We start from the raw sequence: 19,954 nt of genomic DNA, 5'->3' as shown, positions 1-19,954 counted from the left end.
GTATTTATTGCGGTGCTTTGACCAATGTTGCCTGCCGAGCTTGGCAGGCCACCGAGCCTGGCGGCGAACGAACATTATGCCTGAGGGGGCGTCACGTGCTTGCTGCATGTTGTTGGGATTTTTTTCTGTTTTTTTCTTTCCTCTCTCTCACCTATCGCATCCCTTTGCCCCTCCCCCAGTACAGGGTGGCCAACCGGAGATAATCTCTGGTTGACCTCCCTGTCTTTACTTTATCTCTCTGTTTCTCTCTCCCTTTCTCCAGTGTACCTTGACGCAAGTACCTTTATCGTGATGCAGGGCGTGTGTCCTCTCACAGATTTTCAGTTCTGTTCGAACATTCTTGAGTTCTTGAATGGCCGCTAAGGAATCAGTGAATATCTCCCAGCGTCTCAGTTTAGGCAGCCTATAGAGGTAACATCCTGCACAGCGTCGTGGATGGCTTGAAGTGCCTTTACTAAAGCGCTGGCCTCTGTAGATATGCAACGCTGGCAATTTCTGATGAAATCATGCGTAGGGCTAAGAAACGACGTCCCTTCGCCGTCTGCTAAGGTAGCAGCATCCGTATAGACGCGGCAGGAATCAGCCCATTCTGGGTCGATGATGATACGTTTACCGGGATATCTGCTCTATCGCTACTTCGAAACTTGGTTTGTTTGTTTGTAGTGACGACGGGGGAATGATAAAGGAAGCGTTGGCTCGGGCTGATTGCCCATTCTAAGGCCATGTTGACATTGTGAATGCAGCGCAGCGACAGCTAGGACAGGTTGCTTGTTTTAGATCGCGCGCTATTTCACGCCCAACACGAATTTTATCACTGTGCGGTAAAATCAACATGATATTCTGAGTATGTGCTTTGTAAAGTCGGGCGGGATATTGGCTAACCGGTGCACTGAGACTTCTGTGCATGCATCGCGCAGTGGCCGTGCCTGTTCGCTCTGAGTCTGTGTGTTCCGGAGACCCGGCTGCGCCCACCTGCCTCTCATTCCCGTGCGCCCAAGCTAGGTGACGAGAAGGACGTCGCAAGGACAAAGGTCAAGAAGGGTCACATTGGCTGCTTGCATCCCCGCTGTCTTTCGGGCAGAGATTGCAGGAGACGTACCTGATTATAGTGGCCTTGTGGACATGCCTCCTTCAAAGGAAAAATCGAGTGAATTCGCAGGCGTGTAGATGAAAAGCCAGAAACGGCAATCCGATATTCTTGCAAATGGCCCAAAGCAGCAGTCGCTCTGCCTATAAGCTCCCTCCCCCCATCTCATCTCCCATTTTCCCCAGCCACGTGACAGTTCAAGTGCCCGCGCTAACGCGAGACAGTTACGATGCCCACGGCCTTTTTCTTCGCACTCAGCAAACAATAAACACTTGTATACTTCGAGCGTCTGGACATTACCGCCTATGGTCTGGCGAAACGCAAGCGCAAAGAATAAAACAACCTCGTAACCAGTGAATAATTGCACTTAGTATGGGCTTAAAAACGCCGAGTCTTTTACTCGTCGTATCCGTCTGTGCTCCCGTGCATTACTGCCTGTTTCTGAATTGTGACGAAATCCAGGCAAGGCGGCACACGCTTGTTCCCCTCACCGCTGGTTTTGGGGGCTTTTCGTAGAGCATGCCTTTATTGCGCCTTGTGGAGTGAGTTCGTGTGCGTTGCACAGGTTATCTTCGGCGCAACACAAACGAACACAAAGACGATGACAACACAGTGCACATTGTGTTGTCATTCTGTTCGTCCATGTAGCTAGTACGAGCATACCTGCATTCGCCTTTTCCATGTATTCGCTTTTGTCAGAAACCCAGAAGGAGTTATATATATATATATATATATATATATATATATATTTCTTGCACTTGAAAAAGCTTCGTGTGACCTCGAAGAATTGTGCACTGAAGTGACGGCCTTGTAAGAGAATTTACAAGACCTCATAGTAGGCGACAGCTTAATTTCACAGCCTGAGTCCTCTACCACCACCCAGAATCTGGCGTCTCTCGGTGGTGGAATCTTCCTTCTTGTAATTGTCGTATACTTAGCTATGAAGAATGCTCCTTCGCCTTTCCGGCGAAACTGCAGCCTCTCTATGTTCTTTTTTCTTCTTCTACGGGTCCGAATATAAGCGCGCCTGCGCATGACCGCTGTTGATTCCGACTTCAAGTGAATCCTGCCTGGCCTCATTTCGGCTACTGAGTGAATCATACAGGGTGCCCCAACTATCATGCACCAAGACTTAAAAAAAAGAGTAGTTGCGTTACTCGAAGAAAACTTAGTGCGTATTGTTTTCAGTACAGCGGAGTATCCGCCAGTAATTCTTTCGTTCTTGAAATTTAATTCAACAATGGGAATTAATTATCTAATTCAAGAAGTACTGCCCTAATTATCGAAGTGTCAACGAGGCATATGTGGGGACCCACAAATGGCATCTAACTGGTGTGTTTTCAGCGACGAATTTTTTTCTGACTCGCAAACGAACCTCGCGAAATATGAAAATACTACGTGACTGCTCCATCTTGCTGATACCACAGAAGTGGAGTACGTGACAGAGGGGCGTCGCTAAGAAACTCATCCACCACTCCTTCAAGGATTTCGTCCACGTAACGCTGTCCAGTCAGTGTGTGATCGCAGAAGATGGGACTGATTATAGCACCGGCGTAAATTCCGCACCCCACATTAAACGGCCACTGGTATTGGTGCCGATTGCGCTTTACCCAGTGAGCATTCTAGTCACTCCAATAGTATGCATTGCGCAAATTATGCGTTTCTTTGACAATTGGCTTCATCTGTGCACAAGATGTTGCTGAAAAGTCCGGTGACTCATCGGCTTTTGTGAGGACCCAATTCGAGAAATGTAGACGATTCTACAGGTCCCTAACTTCCAAGCATTGTGCTGGTTAGTGTGGTACGGGTGAAAGGCTGTAGTTTAAAATCCTCCAAACTGATGACTTGGAAATTGATAACTGGGTGGCCACATCCAGCGCATTAGCATGAGGATTTGAAGCCATAAATTCTGGAACATCCATGCCTAGGCTGGAATTCAAAGATGGAGTCCTACCCTGCTGTTTCTTGAAGCTGCGGGTTTGTCTCAGGTTTTTATCATTTTTGATGATAGTCTACGTGTTTGGTCTACCGCCATACTTCCATGACTGATATATATTTGCGGCCGTCCTCTTGTAATTCGCAGCTCCCAAGGCAAGGATCATTTTTACCTTCTGCTCATTAGAGTAAGACATGGCGACTGGAACGAAACGAACGCACCTTTAAACATTTGCACTGACGTTGTCAATTCGCTTTTATGGCGATAGGTTCTGTGGCAAAAAAAAAAGGACCATCCGTGCACTTTATCTACGCTAAGACAACAGCTATCACAGCTCATTTCCAACTAACACCAAACGCGACGTGTTACTTCGGTCGAGGAGCGGCAGATAAGGCACTAGCTCGATCACGATGTTTTGTATATGGCTAGCCGATTCGTCGTCCATCCGGCGCAACCCCATGCGAATGCACGAAGGGGAAAAAAAAAGCGAGAGAGAGGCGCGGAATCGGCTGCGCCAGTAGTGACGTCGTTGCTCTCCGTCGCAGCCGAGCGCGGGCGCAGCAGTTTCTCTTAGGCTCCGAAAGTGTAGGGCACGCGTCATATGTACTCCTGAGGAGCAGGCAACTTTCGATCAGCAACGCCGCGAAAAGAAGCGGGAACGAGCTCGTCTACGCCGTGCCGATTCTGCAGCCCGGGCACAAGAGCAGGCTCGTGCAGTCGAGCGCAAGCAGCAACGGCGTATCCAGGATCCGGCAGCCTACCAAGCCGTCGTTTAATGAACCGTCGGGATTAATCTAGCGATAAGCACCGGGGCCGCACGTTTCAGCTGCGCTGGTTAACCATCTGTACGGAGTGCTTGGGCGTCCCTTTGTTGTTGTTATTTCCTTCATTTCATACTGGCTAACTCAGAAGGAGCCTGTTCGAGGGCGCTGCGTTATGATGGGGGTGGGAGCGAAGTAACGTTGTATTCACCATATTTTGCAAGGTTTCTTTATCAGTCGGAAAAAAATAGTACTCAATTAGTACGTTGCTGAATATACCCCAGTTATATGTCGCTTGGCTGTGCCTACAAATGCTCACTGAAACTTTGATAATTATGATAGTACGCCTCGAGTTAGATAATTAATTACAATTACCTAATTAAATCTCAGTAACTAAAAATTACTGGCAACTACTCCACTCCACTGGAAAGAATTCGCACTAGGTTTTATTCGAGTAATGCATTGCTTCTTTTTAAATATCTTGGTGCATGATAGTTAATTTGAACACCGTGTATATATTTATGACCTCTGCATACAAGTGAGGATGTTTCCATCCCTAATAAATTATGCAAATTGTTAGAAGTGTTTTGTTTTAATAAGTCGTTAGCTTTGCTTACTTGAAAGAAAAGCGATACTGAGACACAGATCATTCACGTGCATTTCACACGTCGTCGATAAAAGACTGCCGAAGGGGTCATTAAGTCTACAAGTTTTTTTTTTCAGGGTCAAAAAAAGTACGCAAAGCGTTTTGAAGCGAGGTGAACATACAGCAACGTATTCATTTTCTAGGCATAAGGTATGCATACCTTTAGAAATCAATGTTAATTGGTTATCTCCTTCCCTTGGGAAATATAATAAACTTTGTCCTGTGTGTGCATATAATTGTATTGTGTATGTGCATGGTGTTTACAGTGTAAATCTAAAACAACGTTGAAGTGAGAAAATATGGACGAGACAGCCGCCGCTAGTGCTTTTAATGCGCTTGTCCACCCATTGTCAGGATTTGCAGAAATAAAGCAAAGTATGGATTAAAATCCGTGCACGTTCGTGACAACAATGATGCAGTAAGCTATTAGCCACAATAAAATTGTAAGTGAAAACGTCTAAGCAAGTCAAAACAAACCTCAAATGATGTGGGTGACAAAATTCTGGCAATGACACGTTAGGTGGTGAGGGGCAGCGCCCTCCCCTCCCCCCTCTCCGGCAGATTTTGGAGGGGTCCTCGGACCCCGGATCCCCTCTGTAGTCGGCGCTATGCGTCGTACTATGATTTCTGTGCGCAGAAAGAACAAAGGGAGCCGAGTGACTCGAGTTTTGTTAGTTACTACCATATGAAGCAAACATATAGCAAACAGGGAGTGACGCTGGCTAACGCTCTCAAGACTAATCTCACACACATATACAAATAGCCAAGAAAGTTTACAGGAAGATGGTCGCCGCGGTATAACTTAATAGTAAAACACCGCAGGCGTAATGCAGAAGATGTGCGTTCGATCCTCACGCACCCGCGGCAAGCTGTCATTTGAGCCACTTTAATTTCTGCATTTCACTAAAAAATAGCTGTTAATTTCCCCCGTGCTTTCCCTGGCTTTATTGTATGTTTGCTTCGCGCTCTTGTAACTATGAGTTATGTGTTGATTGTTCTTCTTGTAGAAGCGGTACCAGGAGTACACGGAGAGTGTGCACGACCTGCTGCAATACTTCAGGGATGCCAACCGTCTCGTCACAGCGGACGTGCCTCACGACGCGAGCCTTGTTTCGGAGCGACTAGTCGAGTTCCTGGCTTCGCTCGGATTCGTACCTCGCTGCACTCTTGACCCTAACCTCGTCTTCTTACCTGGTACTGCAAAAAGTGTGTCACGAACGAGGCTTGTCGCGTTAGAAAAATCAAGCGCTTGTCAAAATATCGCTCGGTTCTTTGAACATGCTCTCGTGGCACTAGGTCAACTACTGTTTTGTAAATTTTTATCTGAAACTACAGGGGAAAGGAAAAAAGGTTATTTGTATTGACATTGATTATTCATTGGTTGAATTCCTAACACAAATTTACTAGTCCATTTAAAATGGGAAATACAACCAGCATTCCCTGCAAAAAAAAAAAAGTGCTCTTTCATAATTAGGCAGCTCGCCTTAGTATTCTTGAGAACTGCTGGCTTCCACTGAGACAAAGTTTGTCTTGGCATTCTTGTTTACGCTTTGTCTTAAAGCGAAATGCGAGAACACCCATGTGAATTGACTTAGGTGCACGTCAAAAAACCACCGAGTGGTCCCAATTTCCGGAGTTTCCCACTGTGGTGTGCTTCATAATCAGATTGTGGTTTTGGCAAGTAAAACTCCATAATTTATTTTAATTTAAAATTTAATTTGTCTTAAAGTGCCGTAACTCAGTTGTGTGGAAATCCACATGGTCAGCAAGTGGAGTCAAAATGGTTGTAATTGGAGAGCAATGCTGGACTTCCTGTACGATGCAGGGTTGCATTCGCATTTTCTTTCTTGCTTTATTTTAATACTGTAAGGCAGCCATTCTCAAAATAAAATTAAGGTGTAAAAACCCGCAAGGTTGATAGATAGCTTATTGAAAAGATAAATTGTAAGCTCCTAGGTTTTTATAGCGTTCTTTTTAGACCAGCTTTCGTGATGCGTGCCTTACACGCGACCGCTCAATTGCCACGCAGTGGCCAAGAGAAAACGGCGGCACAGTCGCTCGAGTGTCATCCTCTATGGCAGCCCTAAGCAAGGTGCCGCATCACCGGCGGGTTCCCCAGGTGAGTGTGCGCGGTGGTGTGCCATTCCCTTGATTGTCCACGCAATGCGCCTTCTTGTTGCTACTAAGTGCGATCTATCCGATGTTGCATCGATGACTGCATCGGCCAGCGCTTGTCAGTAGTACAGTGCACATGTACGCTTACAGATGCACTAGTGTTGGTTTCTGTATAATTGGCTCGAATGTCAAACGACTTAGGTTCTTCATGAATTATACAGCATAACCCGCCTCCCAAAGTACGTGCCATGCTAAGCTGCTGCGTAAATCTATTGGCACTCTTACTGCTACATCATCAAACATAGAAAGGAAGCAAGAAAATGAAAGCCACACACACAATGAAGGACAGAAAAAAATTTGTTGTTGTTCATCATCTGCTACAATAAAACATAGGAAGCTATCTGCTTGTAATCACTTTGCACATTCATACATTCAAATTTTGTTTATTTTGCAAGATTAGGGGTGCGATCTTGTACGCGTTCCAAAATCGAACGGAGATGGTCCGTTCTTTACGTGTCCAGATAGGCGGTCCATTCCATTGCGTTCGTCCGATAGCAGATGGCACGGAATGATTGACAGCAGATATCACATCACAATTGACGTCATGGCGTTCGTCACCGTTCAAATTGACCAATCATGTGCGGCTCGGTGGAACGGAACGCCTCCGTTCTATTTTGGAACCCGTACAAGATCGCACCCTAGATTGGAGAAAGTGCATTGCTTTCACCCATACTCTATTGGGTGTGACTAAATGCGTGGCCACAGGAGCCATTCCTAAAACGTTAAACAGAAGGCACAACAATTCACACAATACTTTTCAAACTTGTTGAATGATTTATGATTAGCGTGTTCAATTGCTTCTGTATGTCAGTGGAGAAAATTAGGAAATTCCTACGTCTGGGGCTGCACAGTTACTTCGGCGTATATGCTTCATGCTGGAAGCAGCTCATTCCAGATGTCTAATTAAGCTGTTACGAAGCGCTTAAAATAATATTGATAATTATTGCACTTTATAAAACGTGCAGTGTCACGATAGCTAAACGCTGTCTTGTTTTTAACTTGCAGTCGACCGGGCTGAACCTCAAGGCTGCAAGTGCCTCGACGTCATTCACGCCGCCAGCAAGGTATGTTTTCTGTGGCCAAGCCACTTAATGTTTGCATTGTACCAGAGCTCTGGGCCAACAGCAAACCTTGTGAAATGTTGGAGCTTTATTCGGATGTCCACAGGAGACGCCGAAAGATGATAAATGTGGCCATTGAATTACAAACGAAAGGTGCTCGCACATGCACAGAACTGTTTGTAGTCACGCTCCGAGTAGCCGGTTGTATAAGGCAATAATTTGGATTGTTAATAATGATGAAATGACTGATATGCCGCTTATGCCATTTTAGGCTATTGCATCTGTTTAATAGGCAGCTGTGTAGACGTCACATATGTAACTGCCGCGTCTTAGATGTTTCGTCAGTCGCCAGTTACACTTGACTTTAACAACTATAGGCTTCTGAGATGCGGCCAGCTTGTTCGTTATTCTAGAATGCTTGGTTCTGGCACGTGCCGATTGATATATAATATTTTTTTCGTGCTTCAGTTGATTCTTTTTGTGAAGCTTACGGGAAGTAAGCTTCACAAAAACGACTTCCCATTTCGGACGTTGTACGTGTATACGCTCTTCCCATACTTCAGCGCTCTCCACTGCAAATATCATTCTGTACCAGCTGGTTTGGATTTATTCTCTCATATATGAAGCTCGCTTTGCCTTCAAACGAGGAAACGCGAAATTCAAAGTGTCAATTTATGTATTATTGGACCGTGTGGTTACCGCATGGTGCAGCGAACAGCGCATCGTGTGGCGGAAGTTTCAAGTGTGCACGGGAAGCCAATGGTGCGTTTGAGAAAACTGCTGAGCACACAGCGCGATGAGCATCTTCTGTTTGACGGAGTTTACATTCCCCAAGAAAATATATGAGGACACCTAAGCACTTCTTATGAGTAGTGAATGCGAAAACATCAATGTCCAATTGGATGCCGTTGAGCGACGCTTCGAGTTATGAACTCCTCGCGAGAAAGCGAATGCGCTGAGATACTTGGCCAACTCCTCCTAGATAGCACAAGGCCGGCGCACTTCGATCCGTGACATCATCCTACCTTGCCTGACTTCCATATAACCTAATGGGGCTCCCGAGTAAGCCGTGGCGATTTTGGCGGCACCGTTTAGGCCGCGCCGGGCTTGGCAACGGAAATTTCGGTCCAATCGACCTGGGAAGCGACTACATGATCGTAAAAATACACGTCCCGACGCCGGACAAAGAAGGCGCAGGGCAGTAAGCAAAAATTCAAATGGACCGAATGGGAAGATTTTAGAAAGAAACGAGACCAACAACAGTCTTCAGGAGATACGATCACTTACATCGGAGCCTGGACCCGCTCGCTAGTCGCGGACCCCAAAGCGACAACGAAGACCGTCGAAACCGAGGGCGAACCTCACAAGATGGACGGCCACCTGGAGCATCTCATCGAGGCGAATAATTTGGTCCTGGCCAGAGGGAAGGGACCGAGTCTCAATCGCAGACTTAGAAAGAAAACAGCGGAGATCAACCGCAACATCGCGGAACACTGCGAACGCACAACGGCCCGCAATGGGACGAATTATGCAATGTCCTCTGTCGACGGCATGTGAAAATCGTGTCGAGGGACAACGGTCTAGTGTCAAGGTACGCTAGAACGGATGCCAGGGGCTGTCGCTGAACATTATATTCAGGAAAGTCGCACAGAATGCGTTCCAGCGTCTCCTCGCAAAAACAGGCATTGTAGAGAGCGTTGTCGGCCATTCCAATGCAAAATGAGTAAGATTTAGTGAAAGCCACCCCTAGCCATAAGCGATAAAGCAGAGTCGCCTCTCTTCGGCGGAGTCCAGTTGGCATATAGAGATGCACCAAAGAGGGCAGGTGGTATTGACGGTTGCTCCGGTTGGTCTGACTATTTGGTGTGCACCATAGAGAGAGAGCGTGATCTCCTGTGCAAGCACTCGAAGTCTGCTGGTTGCGTCGGACCGTGAAAGGGGTATGGCCTCTTCTTGTGCGTCTTCAAGAGCTGCCCGAGCGGCATTATCGGCGTCTTCGTTTCCTATGACGCCGCAGTGACTTGGCAGCCACTGAAACGTCACGTGGTGTCTTTTCTCCTGTGATGTATGGAGTAGGCATCTAATATCGAATACGAGCTGTTCGAATGGCCCGCGACGCAGCGCTCATAGCACAGATTGTAGGGCTGCCTTTGAGTCGCTGAAGATTGGCCATTGTCGAGGTGGCTCCCGATTGACGAAACAAAGTGCAGCGCGAAGAGCAGCTAGTTCAGCAGATGTCGATGTTGTTGGGTGGTCAGGGGGTCAGTTGGGTGGGAATGCTGTGACTACCAGGCGAGAATACGAAGAGATCAGACTACGCACGAGAAACGGGGCAACCACCCGATAGTGCAGAGAATAAGGGACCTCGGCATGATAATTGAGGCAAACGGCGTCAGCGGCGAGACAATTACTAAACTAAAGCACAACGCGGCTAACGCCATGTTAATTCTCAAGAGGGTCACTAGCAGTAGAAACAGGATGAGGGAGGCGTCTCACACGACTCATACACTCTTTCTTCATGTGCCATATTGCGTACGTTGCGGTACTCCACAACTGGTACAAAGGAGAAGTCAAAATCAACGTTGGCCTCATCCGCAGGGTGTACAAGACAGTACTGGGTCTACCCGAGTAAACCAGCACGCACCGCTTGCTCCAGCTCGGGCTTCACAACACGCTTAGCGAAATCGCCGAGACGTAGCGCACTTCACAACTGGAAAGATTAGCGGGCACGAGAGCGGGGCGCCAGATCATTGAAAGCCTCGGGATCCGTTACCACGCACAACAAGGCCAGAAAGTCGCCTTTCCAGACGCGATCAGACAAACGCTAAGAGTCGACTCGATTCCACACAACGTCCACCCGGAACACAACCCGGGAAGAAGAGTGACCAGGGCCAGAGCTCTTCTTCACATCCACGGAGACGAAATGGGGACACGGTTTGTTGACGCCGCGGAATACGCAGAACGTTCGCGATTCACGGTTGCAGTCGTCGGTTCGAGAGGCAAAGCGCGCATATCGGCAAGCGTAGCGTGCGAGCGCGCAGAAGTTGAGGAAGCGGCCGTGGCACTCGCCCTCATGGGTCGCCCTCACGTGCGCGATAGTTCTCTGCGACTCGAGACAAGCGGTCAGAAACTTTGCCAAAGGATGGATCTCACGGAGAGCGGCCCGAGTCCCGAGCAATCGCTAAGTCCAGTGGGAGGTAGAACTTCAAACCAGGATCCAGTGGTTCCCGGCGAACATGGGAGGAGTATCGGAGACACGTCGTAACCGAAACGAGACGCACAGGCCAAGGCGCGCGAGCTCACGAACCGCGCCGGCGACCGTCGTGCCGCCACCGTCGTCCATGGGGCATCGCCAAGGACTGCTTGACGAGCTGCGACGAAATTACGAAGGCCCTCTGGCTGACCCTCCGAACCTTCCCTCTGCCCAGCGACAAGCTGGACAAGGCGCAGGCAGCGGCCCTCAGACAACTGCAGACGCTCACGTACCCTAACCCGGCACAGTACCACAGGCGCTACCCCGGTACATACCCGACAAATATATGCAAGCTCTGCCACACTGATATAGCCACTTTAACTCGCATTCTCTGGGACTGTAACAAAAATCCGCATGGTGCCAACTCCGGAACCCTTCAGCCGCGGAGGGCCGCTGCGTTGCGCAGCCCCAGCCTCGGCGACCAACTCTGGGCCGTCCAGCAGGCCCGCGAGGCGGGGGCGAGGCAACACCTCTCGTCCTCACGTGGGAGACCTAAGGCCACGTCGGCGAAAGCTCTGCAGGACAATAAATAAAGTTGTTACCAAGTGGTATGATGTCATAAAGCAGAGTGCACAGGCCTGATATCTAGGAGGCGCTGGTTTATTCCGCTGGGTAAGACACTGCTTCTGAGCGTGGGATCGTAAGTTCTAAAACTCGCTACCACCAACGTTTCTTCTTTCGAGTTTATTCTGTTTTCATGCATTAAGTACTTTATACCGATTACCAAGACTAAACAGAACGCTTGCGCTGACAAGGAACGCGCGGATAACACACTCCTCCGAGAGCGAGGGTGACGTGGCATAGCTGCGACGCCCTCTCTCCTCACGCAACACCTGGCGCGCCAGAGCGGCAGCAGGCGTACCCTTTAGCCCACTCTGCTCTGTCGAGGCGCGCATGTGACGTCGCGTCGCAGCCAATGGGAATTTAGGTGCCATTTTGCTACTACAGACGCCAGCTTTTTCGCTCAATGGACCAGTTGATGTTTTCGCATCAATATTCGTTTGAAGCTTTGATCATACTATAATAAATACAATTTATTTCAGTCTTGATCACATAACATGGGGGAAAATCGCTGTCACATATATTTACGCACTGTAAGAGCAAAATACAAGCAAATGTCGCAATTGGCGAGCTCATGGCTGACGGGGGACGGAAAGGAACGTCCGCTTGCACTATGAATGATTCAATGATTGCACATTCAGTATCTTGTTTACGCGTCTTGACGGGGTAAACACGAAAGCAGTGGTGTGGTAGGAGTTAGAAGCGCTTTAATGTTTAATTTTCGCAGTGTTTTCCTAATAACTGAAAAACGTTTAAAAAGACGGAGAGACACCGTGGGCATTGCCTTATTCTCCTGCCCTGTTGTCTGGTTCACATGCCATGGACAATGCCTGGGCATGCGGCGCTGTGCGCTGACGCAATGGTTGCCGCTTACTGCAGGAACCTGGGTTCTGTACTGTAGAAGGATCGACATTTGGGCGAGTTGGTACTGGTTGAACATCTTGAAGCGGCAGCGCGAAAAGACGATGACAGAAGGCAGGAACACACAGGACAACGCTACTCACAACTAACTTTATTCGAAGGCATACACACACTTATGTACACAACCCATAGCCACGTGCTCTCCTATCTATGACATCATTATCAGTGCGCAGGCAAAAAAAAAACACACGCAAAGTCATTTAATCTAATGCTACGCTATGAGGCGGCTTAAATATTCAAATTCACTGTCATGCAAATTTAACGATGGCATGCTTACACAACGCGACCCTTTTTTTCTGATATGGAATGCCTCAATAATCTCCCTCGTAGTCTGATTTTTATGCGCAGAAAGTATTGTGGTGTTTTTATATATTGGAGTTTCTTTTTTTGCCTGCGCACTGATAATGACGTCACAGATGGGAGAGCACGTGGCTATGGGTTGTGTACATAAGTGTGTGTATGCCTTCGAATAAAGTTAGTTGTCAGTAGCGCTGTCCTGTGTGTTCCTGCCTTCTGTCATCGTGTTTTCGCGCTGCCCCTTCAAGATGTTGGGTTCTGTACGGTGCTTGGACGAAGCTTATCACTCAGTCCCCGAGTCAGGCCCGCCGTCGTAGTTTCAGAGGCTATGGCGTTGCGCTGCTGAGCTCGGCGTCGTGGTTTCTATGCTGGTCGTGGGGGAAGAATGCAGAAACGGTCGTGTGGTTAGACTTAGGTGCACGTTGAAGAACCCTAGGTGGTCAAAATAAATCCGGAATCACAACTACTGCGTGTCTCATAATCAGATTTTGATTTTGGCACCCAAAACCCCGGAACATAAGAGGAAGCTTTGGCTCGGGTGCTCCTATCCAAATACATGTAAAAGGAGAATTCGTTTTTCTCGGCAAGCACTGCACCAAATTTGACGAGGTTTGTTGCATTAAAACAAAATACTTAAAATCTAGTGACTGTTGGTTTCGAATTTTCCATTTAGGTCGTAAATATTTTATTAAAACTTGGCAAAAAACGCATATTTTCAGAAAACGAAGCTATCAAGTTTACAGCTGTGTAACTCAGCAATGAAAAATGATATCACCATTCTGGGAACTGCATCTTATAGTATATCTAAAGCGAACAAAATTGATATGTTACACATTAATCTCGAAAAATTTGGTAATATGAAAATAAAGCTTTTGCAGACCCCTTGTACACAACGTAACGAATTCAGATAAGCTATAAATTGACTTATCGAATTTGTCCGCTTTGAATGATCTAATGGATGCCATTTACAGAATCGCGATATCTGTTCTTGATGCAGAGCTTTTAATCTGTAAATTTTCTGCTTCTACTTTTTTCAAACTTTCGAATTTTCGAAAATCCTTTTTAAAACTTCAGACGCTAAATCGAAATTCCGCTTCCAAGAGTCACTATAATTTAACTTTCTCTCTCAAACGCAGCAAATTTCATTAAAGTCGATCCAGGGATTATCTCAGAAAAACGTTTTTGCATTTTACATGTATTTGAATAGGCCGCGTCGGAGTTGGGCCTGAGCGAAAGCTTCCTCTTAATACATTTTTAGCGGGTTACTATGCATCGAATGTTAACACGTGTCATACAGAGACATACTAGTAGTTAGGAAGGATTGAAGTAGAAGTGACCGTATGTATTGTAGGAAGAGCAGCAGGGACTTCTGGGAAGACCGATGCGGCTGGCGAACGAGCCAAACCGGCGTTTCTTCACGGTGTGCTGGAATCGGGAGAAGCCGGCCGACGACGGCGGGAGAAAAGAGCGCCAGGTACGTGATGCAACTTGGGAGTGAACTCTTAAGGCAAACACGCTTTATGGTGTCAGTCCTCGCTTCCTTTTCATCAGAAGTTCGAAGAGGAACTTACTGCACCGCTGACGAACGGGTGATTAACGTGCTATTTTAATTGTTGTATTGTGATAGTCGTGAGGCTTCCTAGAAAGGCTGCTAATAAACAAATAGTCCTTCTAATTCATGATGGGATAAGTGAGAAGAAATGTGGGCGTATGTGAAGAAAAAAACAAAGAAACACAGAGAAATAACAATGACGTACAATGCGACATTTCAGCAGAAGAAGCTTGGAACACGTGAATCATGAATATTGGGTGCACTACTTCTCTACAAGTATTCCATCGAGTGACACCGACTGACACATCACTTGCGCCAAGCAAATCAATTAAATCACGTGACTAACATTTCTATTCTATTAATCAAGCATGCCTTCAACTAACAATCCCAGCTCATGAAATTACAAGTTACTGTTAAAGATACCCAAATCAGTAATATAGGCCTTTCTTGCTATAATAATAATTATTGTGCAGATTTGACAAAGAAAGTTGCAGGAAGCCAAAAGGAGCGGTATACTTCGAGAGGATAATTTTTCAGCGAGTATGCGTGCAGTGCGAGTGACTGTATAGAACGCTGTCTTAATTTCACAGTTCACTGCCATTGATATCAAGCAAGCGCATTTAATAAGAATTTATAATATGCCAATGATATTATTTATTTATTCAAATACCTTACAGGCACATTGGAGGCATTGAAAAGGGCAGTAACAGTTTCTACAGAATAGACAAGCGTTAGCAGCAAATAAAGAGGTAACAAAACAAAGGTTGTGCATAGTACAGTGGAACAACATAATACAATATTATGAAATAACGTATTCAGGTTGTCACAAAAGTTCTCGCTGCTTGACATGAATGCCATATGGTCCAGAAGATTGTTTCCACGTGCAATAGCACGAGGCAGTCATGATGAGTTAAATGACGGTGTTTGGCCATGTGTGCGCATGAAGCTGAGTGCCTTGTGAAGGCGTTGTGACGTGCTCACAGCCACATGAATCGGCGAACAATGATATTTATTGATATAAATATATCCATGAAGGAGGCATAGAAGAGCGACCACGCGACGAGCTTGCAATGACTTAAATTTTCTTTCTTTTTCTTTCTTTTTATTCGGGTGGGATTGAAAGATGGTCGTAATTAGCGAGATGAATCTGGCTGCTCTATTCTCAACAGCTTCCCACTTGCTGATAAGGCACTCCTGATATGGTGACCATGTGAATGAAACGAATTCTAGTTGTGGACGAACATAGGTTAGACATGTTAATTTCCGTAGAATAGAACATGTGCTGCGCAAGTTTCTACGCAGATAACCGAGAGACTTAAAAGCCTTAGAAGGGATGGTTGCTACATGCGTAGCCCAGGAAAAATCAGCTGTAAGGTGGACGCCAAGAAGTTTGTACGATTGGATATTAGAAATTATTGTATTATAATGGAATGGCGAAGCCCTCAGCTAGTGCATTTACGGCTAGAAGAAATTAACTTACGTTCAGAGACGTAAAGGGACATCTGCCAAGTTTTTCATCAATTATAGGTTAGGGCAAGGTAATTTTGGAGAGTAGAATGGTCATCGAAATATTTATTAGTGCGGTATATAATGCCGTCATCAACGAACAACCAGATTGATGATGATATGTTAGCGGGTAAGTCAGTAATGTATATTAAAAAGAGTAATGGATGGAGGACGCTGCCTTGAGGGGCACGGGACGTGAGGCACGCCGCCGTGTTCCCGCGCCGGCTCTCGCCGCCGAATGTTCATCTAGTAAGTTCGCTCCATGTGGGTCGGCCTCAAGCGAAAGCAAGAAAGTGGCAGTCAGTTTGTTCGCTAGCGTTCATGTTAAACTGTAGGTCGGTCGTGAATTCAAATAACAGCGTGTCACATGAGTAGCCTTTCCTCAAAGCATGCCAACAAGAGAAGAAAAGTAATTGGATTCAAGGTGACTGTAGGAGGAGGAGGAAGAAGGAAGGAAGGAAGGAAAGAAAGGTAGGGAGGTCAACCAGACGCACATCCGGTTTGCTACCCTACACACGGCAAGGGGTTTTAGGGAGGAAAAGAACGGAGAGGAAGGGAAGAAGGTACTATCGCTGTGAATACGTGCGGATGTACATAATTTCCCGCCTATAACCGGTCATTGAGTACAGTCGGTTTCATGAAACGCAGCAGTGCCCGCGTCGCTTTGTAAGCCTGCGACGCGTGGGGCCATGGTCCGAGAATCTCAGTCTCTGAAAATGGTCTGTTATCTAATCGGTTTAACACCCTCCTAAGAACGTCACGTCGGTTATCATAAAGGTTACAAGAACACAACACGTGCTCGATCGTCTTTTCACAGTTGTACGAGTCACAGATCGGTGTGTCGGACATTCCAATAAGGAATGAGTAGGCTTTCGTAAAAGCCACCCCTAACCAGAAACGGCACAGTAAAGTTGCATCATGGTGGGAGAAGTTCGATGGAATCTGCAGCTTCAGTGTAGGATTCAGCCGGTGGAGACGGCAGTCAAAGAAAATCGGGATGTTCCACAAAGTTTCAGTCTTGGTTTGAGCAAGTAAACGAAGATACTTCGCAGCATTTGTCCTTGATAAGGGTATAGGAAGTGTCAGGGTTTCTTTATGGGCTGACGGGGCGGCATCATCAGCAAGATCATTTCCGACGATGCCACAGTGCCCCGGAAGCCATTGGAAGATGATGCCATGTCCGCTTATGAGGGCTTGATGGAGAACCTCTCTGGTCTCAAGCACTACTTGTTGATGGGACTTGCGTCGTAAGGCTGACTGCTGCCTAGGATCTCAAAAAATGACCCACTTTCGAGTTTTGAGTAGTGCGATCTAATTAACAGCGGCGCGTAGAGCAGCAAGTTCTGTAGCCGCAGAGGTCGTAAAAGGGGACAAGTTGAACGCACATTGAACGCACAATTGGGACTTGTAAGGCTGGGTTAATAACATCGGTGTAAATGTGCGTTTTTTTGTTCATATGCCTCGTTCAGTAATGACAGTGTGAACTGACGTAGAGCCACTGTTGAATGACGGGTCTTCGTAATTCCCGGAATCGTGAGACGTACTTGTGGAGTCGTAGGAACCGCAGTGGTAACAGTGGTCTTGCTGCTGGTGTAAAACCCGACGGAAGGCAGCTTTGATGTTTCGCAACAAGTTTGGAAAATGTGGCTTTTTCCACAGTTTGCCAGCACAAGTTTGCCAGCACAAAGACCTCTTAGTGCTGGCAAATCAGCAATGTAGTGACTGGGTACGCGACACAGAGCTCGAATGTGCACTCTAAGGTTGTCAATTGTCATATATGTTGCAACCAAGTAGTCTCTAGCAATCATGATTGTTGCGCGAGTAGAGGCGCATCGGGGTAGTTCAAGGCATGTCCGTGTAGAGCCTGGCCTTGCAAACTTTTGAGGGTACGAATGTTTGTTTCACATGTGCTCGCTGTGCACACAAGCTGTACCGTAAGAAGCCAAGAAACAGTGCTCTGTACAGCTGCAGCACGGGCCGTACCGACGTGCGCCAGGTTTTGCCGCACAGGAACTTAATAATAATAATAATAATATAAATGTTTATTTCCCATCAAGAAAGATGGAGGAGGCTGCAGGTAAAAGCTGCAAGAACAAATGGCAGCTTGACAGGGCCCCGCAGCCCCCTCTACAAGGCGGTAGTAAAAGGGTTACAGGAAAGAACATCGAAAACATGCATAAGCACCGAAATGGACACTGGGAATGAACACAAAAATTATCTAATGAGAAAGACTAGATACCTTATACATAGTGTTGCCGTATTGCAGCATTAGTTATATTTAAATATCAGTGGTAGTTTCGTTGTAATTATTCAGGAGAGTGGACAGGGTGAAGGACAATTTTTCTGTAGAGTAGTTAGCCCGAGGGGTTATAACATTCCATTTTTCTTTGTGCCGGATAATGTGAATGGAAATGTTCTCTTTTATGGATGATAAGTCGCGTAGAAACGTTCTATTTTTAAATACTTCTCGTTTGAAGGCTAGTGTTAGCTTATAGTCACAAAGATTTTTTACTGGTATAATGTTTGTTTTTTGACAAAAAAAGAACTGTGTGTATGGCTGTTATATGGTAAGTCATAAAGCAGTCTGACCATTTGTTTCTGGAGGACAAAAAGTTTCTGTAAGTTAGTTTGAGTAGTTGTGCCCCAAACCAGTAAACAGTAATTTAGATTAGAGTAAAAAAGCGAATTATAGAGAAGTTTGACCTTGAGTGGCAGGTAGGTTCTCAGGCGAGATAAGACGCCAACTACACGAGTTAACTTTGTCAAAACAGTGTCAATGTGGTTATCCCAAAGCATATTATCGGAAAAAGTTACGCCAAGGATTTTAATGTGATCAGTTATTTGTAGTGGTTCGCCCCCATACGTCAAGTTTTCGGGAGCGTTGAACTGTTTCGATTTCGGCCTAAATATAACAGCTTTTGTTTTATTAACATTGATTTTCAGCTGGTTTGCTATAGATCATTTTTTCAGGTTTAGAAGGAGGGAGTTCGCTGCACTTACCAGTTGATTACAATCGGGAGCTGTTATAAAAATACTGGCGTCATCCGCATATAAGATATATTTTGATTTTGTACAGATATTTGTAAGGTCATTGATGTAAATATTAAAGAGCAGTCGACCCAGCATGCTTCCTTGGGGAACACCTCTAATAATAGATTTTATGTCAGATTGATATGATTCAATTTTTACAAACTATTGCCGGTGACTAAGATATGACTGAATTAGTTGACTGAATATGTGCAACCGAAATTAGTCTCCGCTTCAGGTAGAGGCCGTGGGGGCTCCATGAAAGGTCCTTGTCACTAATCACACTTAAGGAGCGGTGAGACTTCTGGTATTTGATAACCTGGCCATTGAGAGAAACAGGGTACAGTGCCATGGGTTTGCGCGTAAATGCGATCAGCGCGCATTTCATTTTTCGATGAACGTATTGAGGCCTTGTTTGCGGAGATACGAAAAGGTTAGGGTGGCTGCCCGATGAATTCTTGCGTGCACTTAAAGATTAGTCACCGCAAAAGACGAAAGACAAATATCGTTAGTGTACATTGATAGGTGAATTGTCTTGGGTAATATTTCAGCAAGGCTAACCATAGCTAGGTTAAAGAGAATAGGCCTCAATACCCCGCCTCATGGGACGCCACCGTGTGTAAAATAGTTGGCAGTCGAGCCAACTTCGGTCAGCGCAAAGAAGGACCTTCTGGTGAAATAGTCGCGGATCCACTGAAACATTAGGCCACCGATTCCAACAGCCTCCAATGACTCGAGGATCGCTTCATGTGTGAGATTATCGCACCCCCCTGTCACATCAAGAAAGAGCGCCACTGATATGCGTTTGAGGCATTTTTGTTGTTGTATAAATGTTGCGAGGCCAATAACATTGTCGCTTGATGACCTGCTTCACCGAAAACCTATCATGGAGTCAGGATACATATTGTGGTGTCCAAGATACCATTACAGGCGTGTAAGAATAATCTTTTCCATTACTTTCCCTATGCAACTTGCCAGTACAATAGGCCGATATGACGTCAGGTCGAAAGGCGACTTTCCTTGTTTGGTAAAGTGGAAAGTTGGGCTAGTTGGTGAGTGATCATCATACCTTGCTGGTGAAGCAGCGCACTGACACGGACACAGTGAAGACAAACAGAAAAAGACGACACTCACTATCGACACTCGATACCGGAGATAGTGCAATGCCAGG

At 46.2% G+C, this 19,954-nt stretch overlaps 1 protein-coding gene across 5 annotated transcripts in view; it reads left to right on the top strand.

Annotated features, from left to right (window-relative positions):
* LOC135913585 (uncharacterized) overlaps positions 1-19,954 on the top strand; it is a 38,265-nt gene that overhangs the window by 16,927 nt on the left and 1,384 nt on the right. For 3 of the 5 annotated variants that reach the window (XM_070538181.1, XM_065446097.2, XM_065446096.2), the window contains 5 exons: positions 918-1,031; positions 5,438-5,624; positions 6,460-6,549; positions 7,611-7,669; positions 14,050-14,172. In XM_070538181.1, the coding sequence (XP_070394282.1) occupies positions 918-1,031; positions 5,438-5,624; positions 6,460-6,549; positions 7,611-7,669; positions 14,050-14,172 (573 nt within the window). The remainder of the gene's footprint in view (positions 1-917; positions 1,032-5,437; positions 5,625-6,459; positions 6,550-7,610; positions 7,670-14,049; positions 14,173-19,954) is intronic. The other 2 variants (XM_065446098.2, XM_070538182.1) reach the window with 1 other exon arrangement.

The sequence above is a fragment of the Dermacentor albipictus genome, chromosome 4 (genome assembly GCF_038994185.2).
Source record: "Dermacentor albipictus isolate Rhodes 1998 colony chromosome 4, USDA_Dalb.pri_finalv2, whole genome shotgun sequence".
Lineage (NCBI taxonomy): Eukaryota > Metazoa > Arthropoda > Arachnida > Ixodida > Ixodidae > Dermacentor > Dermacentor albipictus.
The sequence above is the reverse complement of the archived record's forward strand: the minus strand, read 5'-3'. Positions and strand labels throughout refer to the sequence as shown.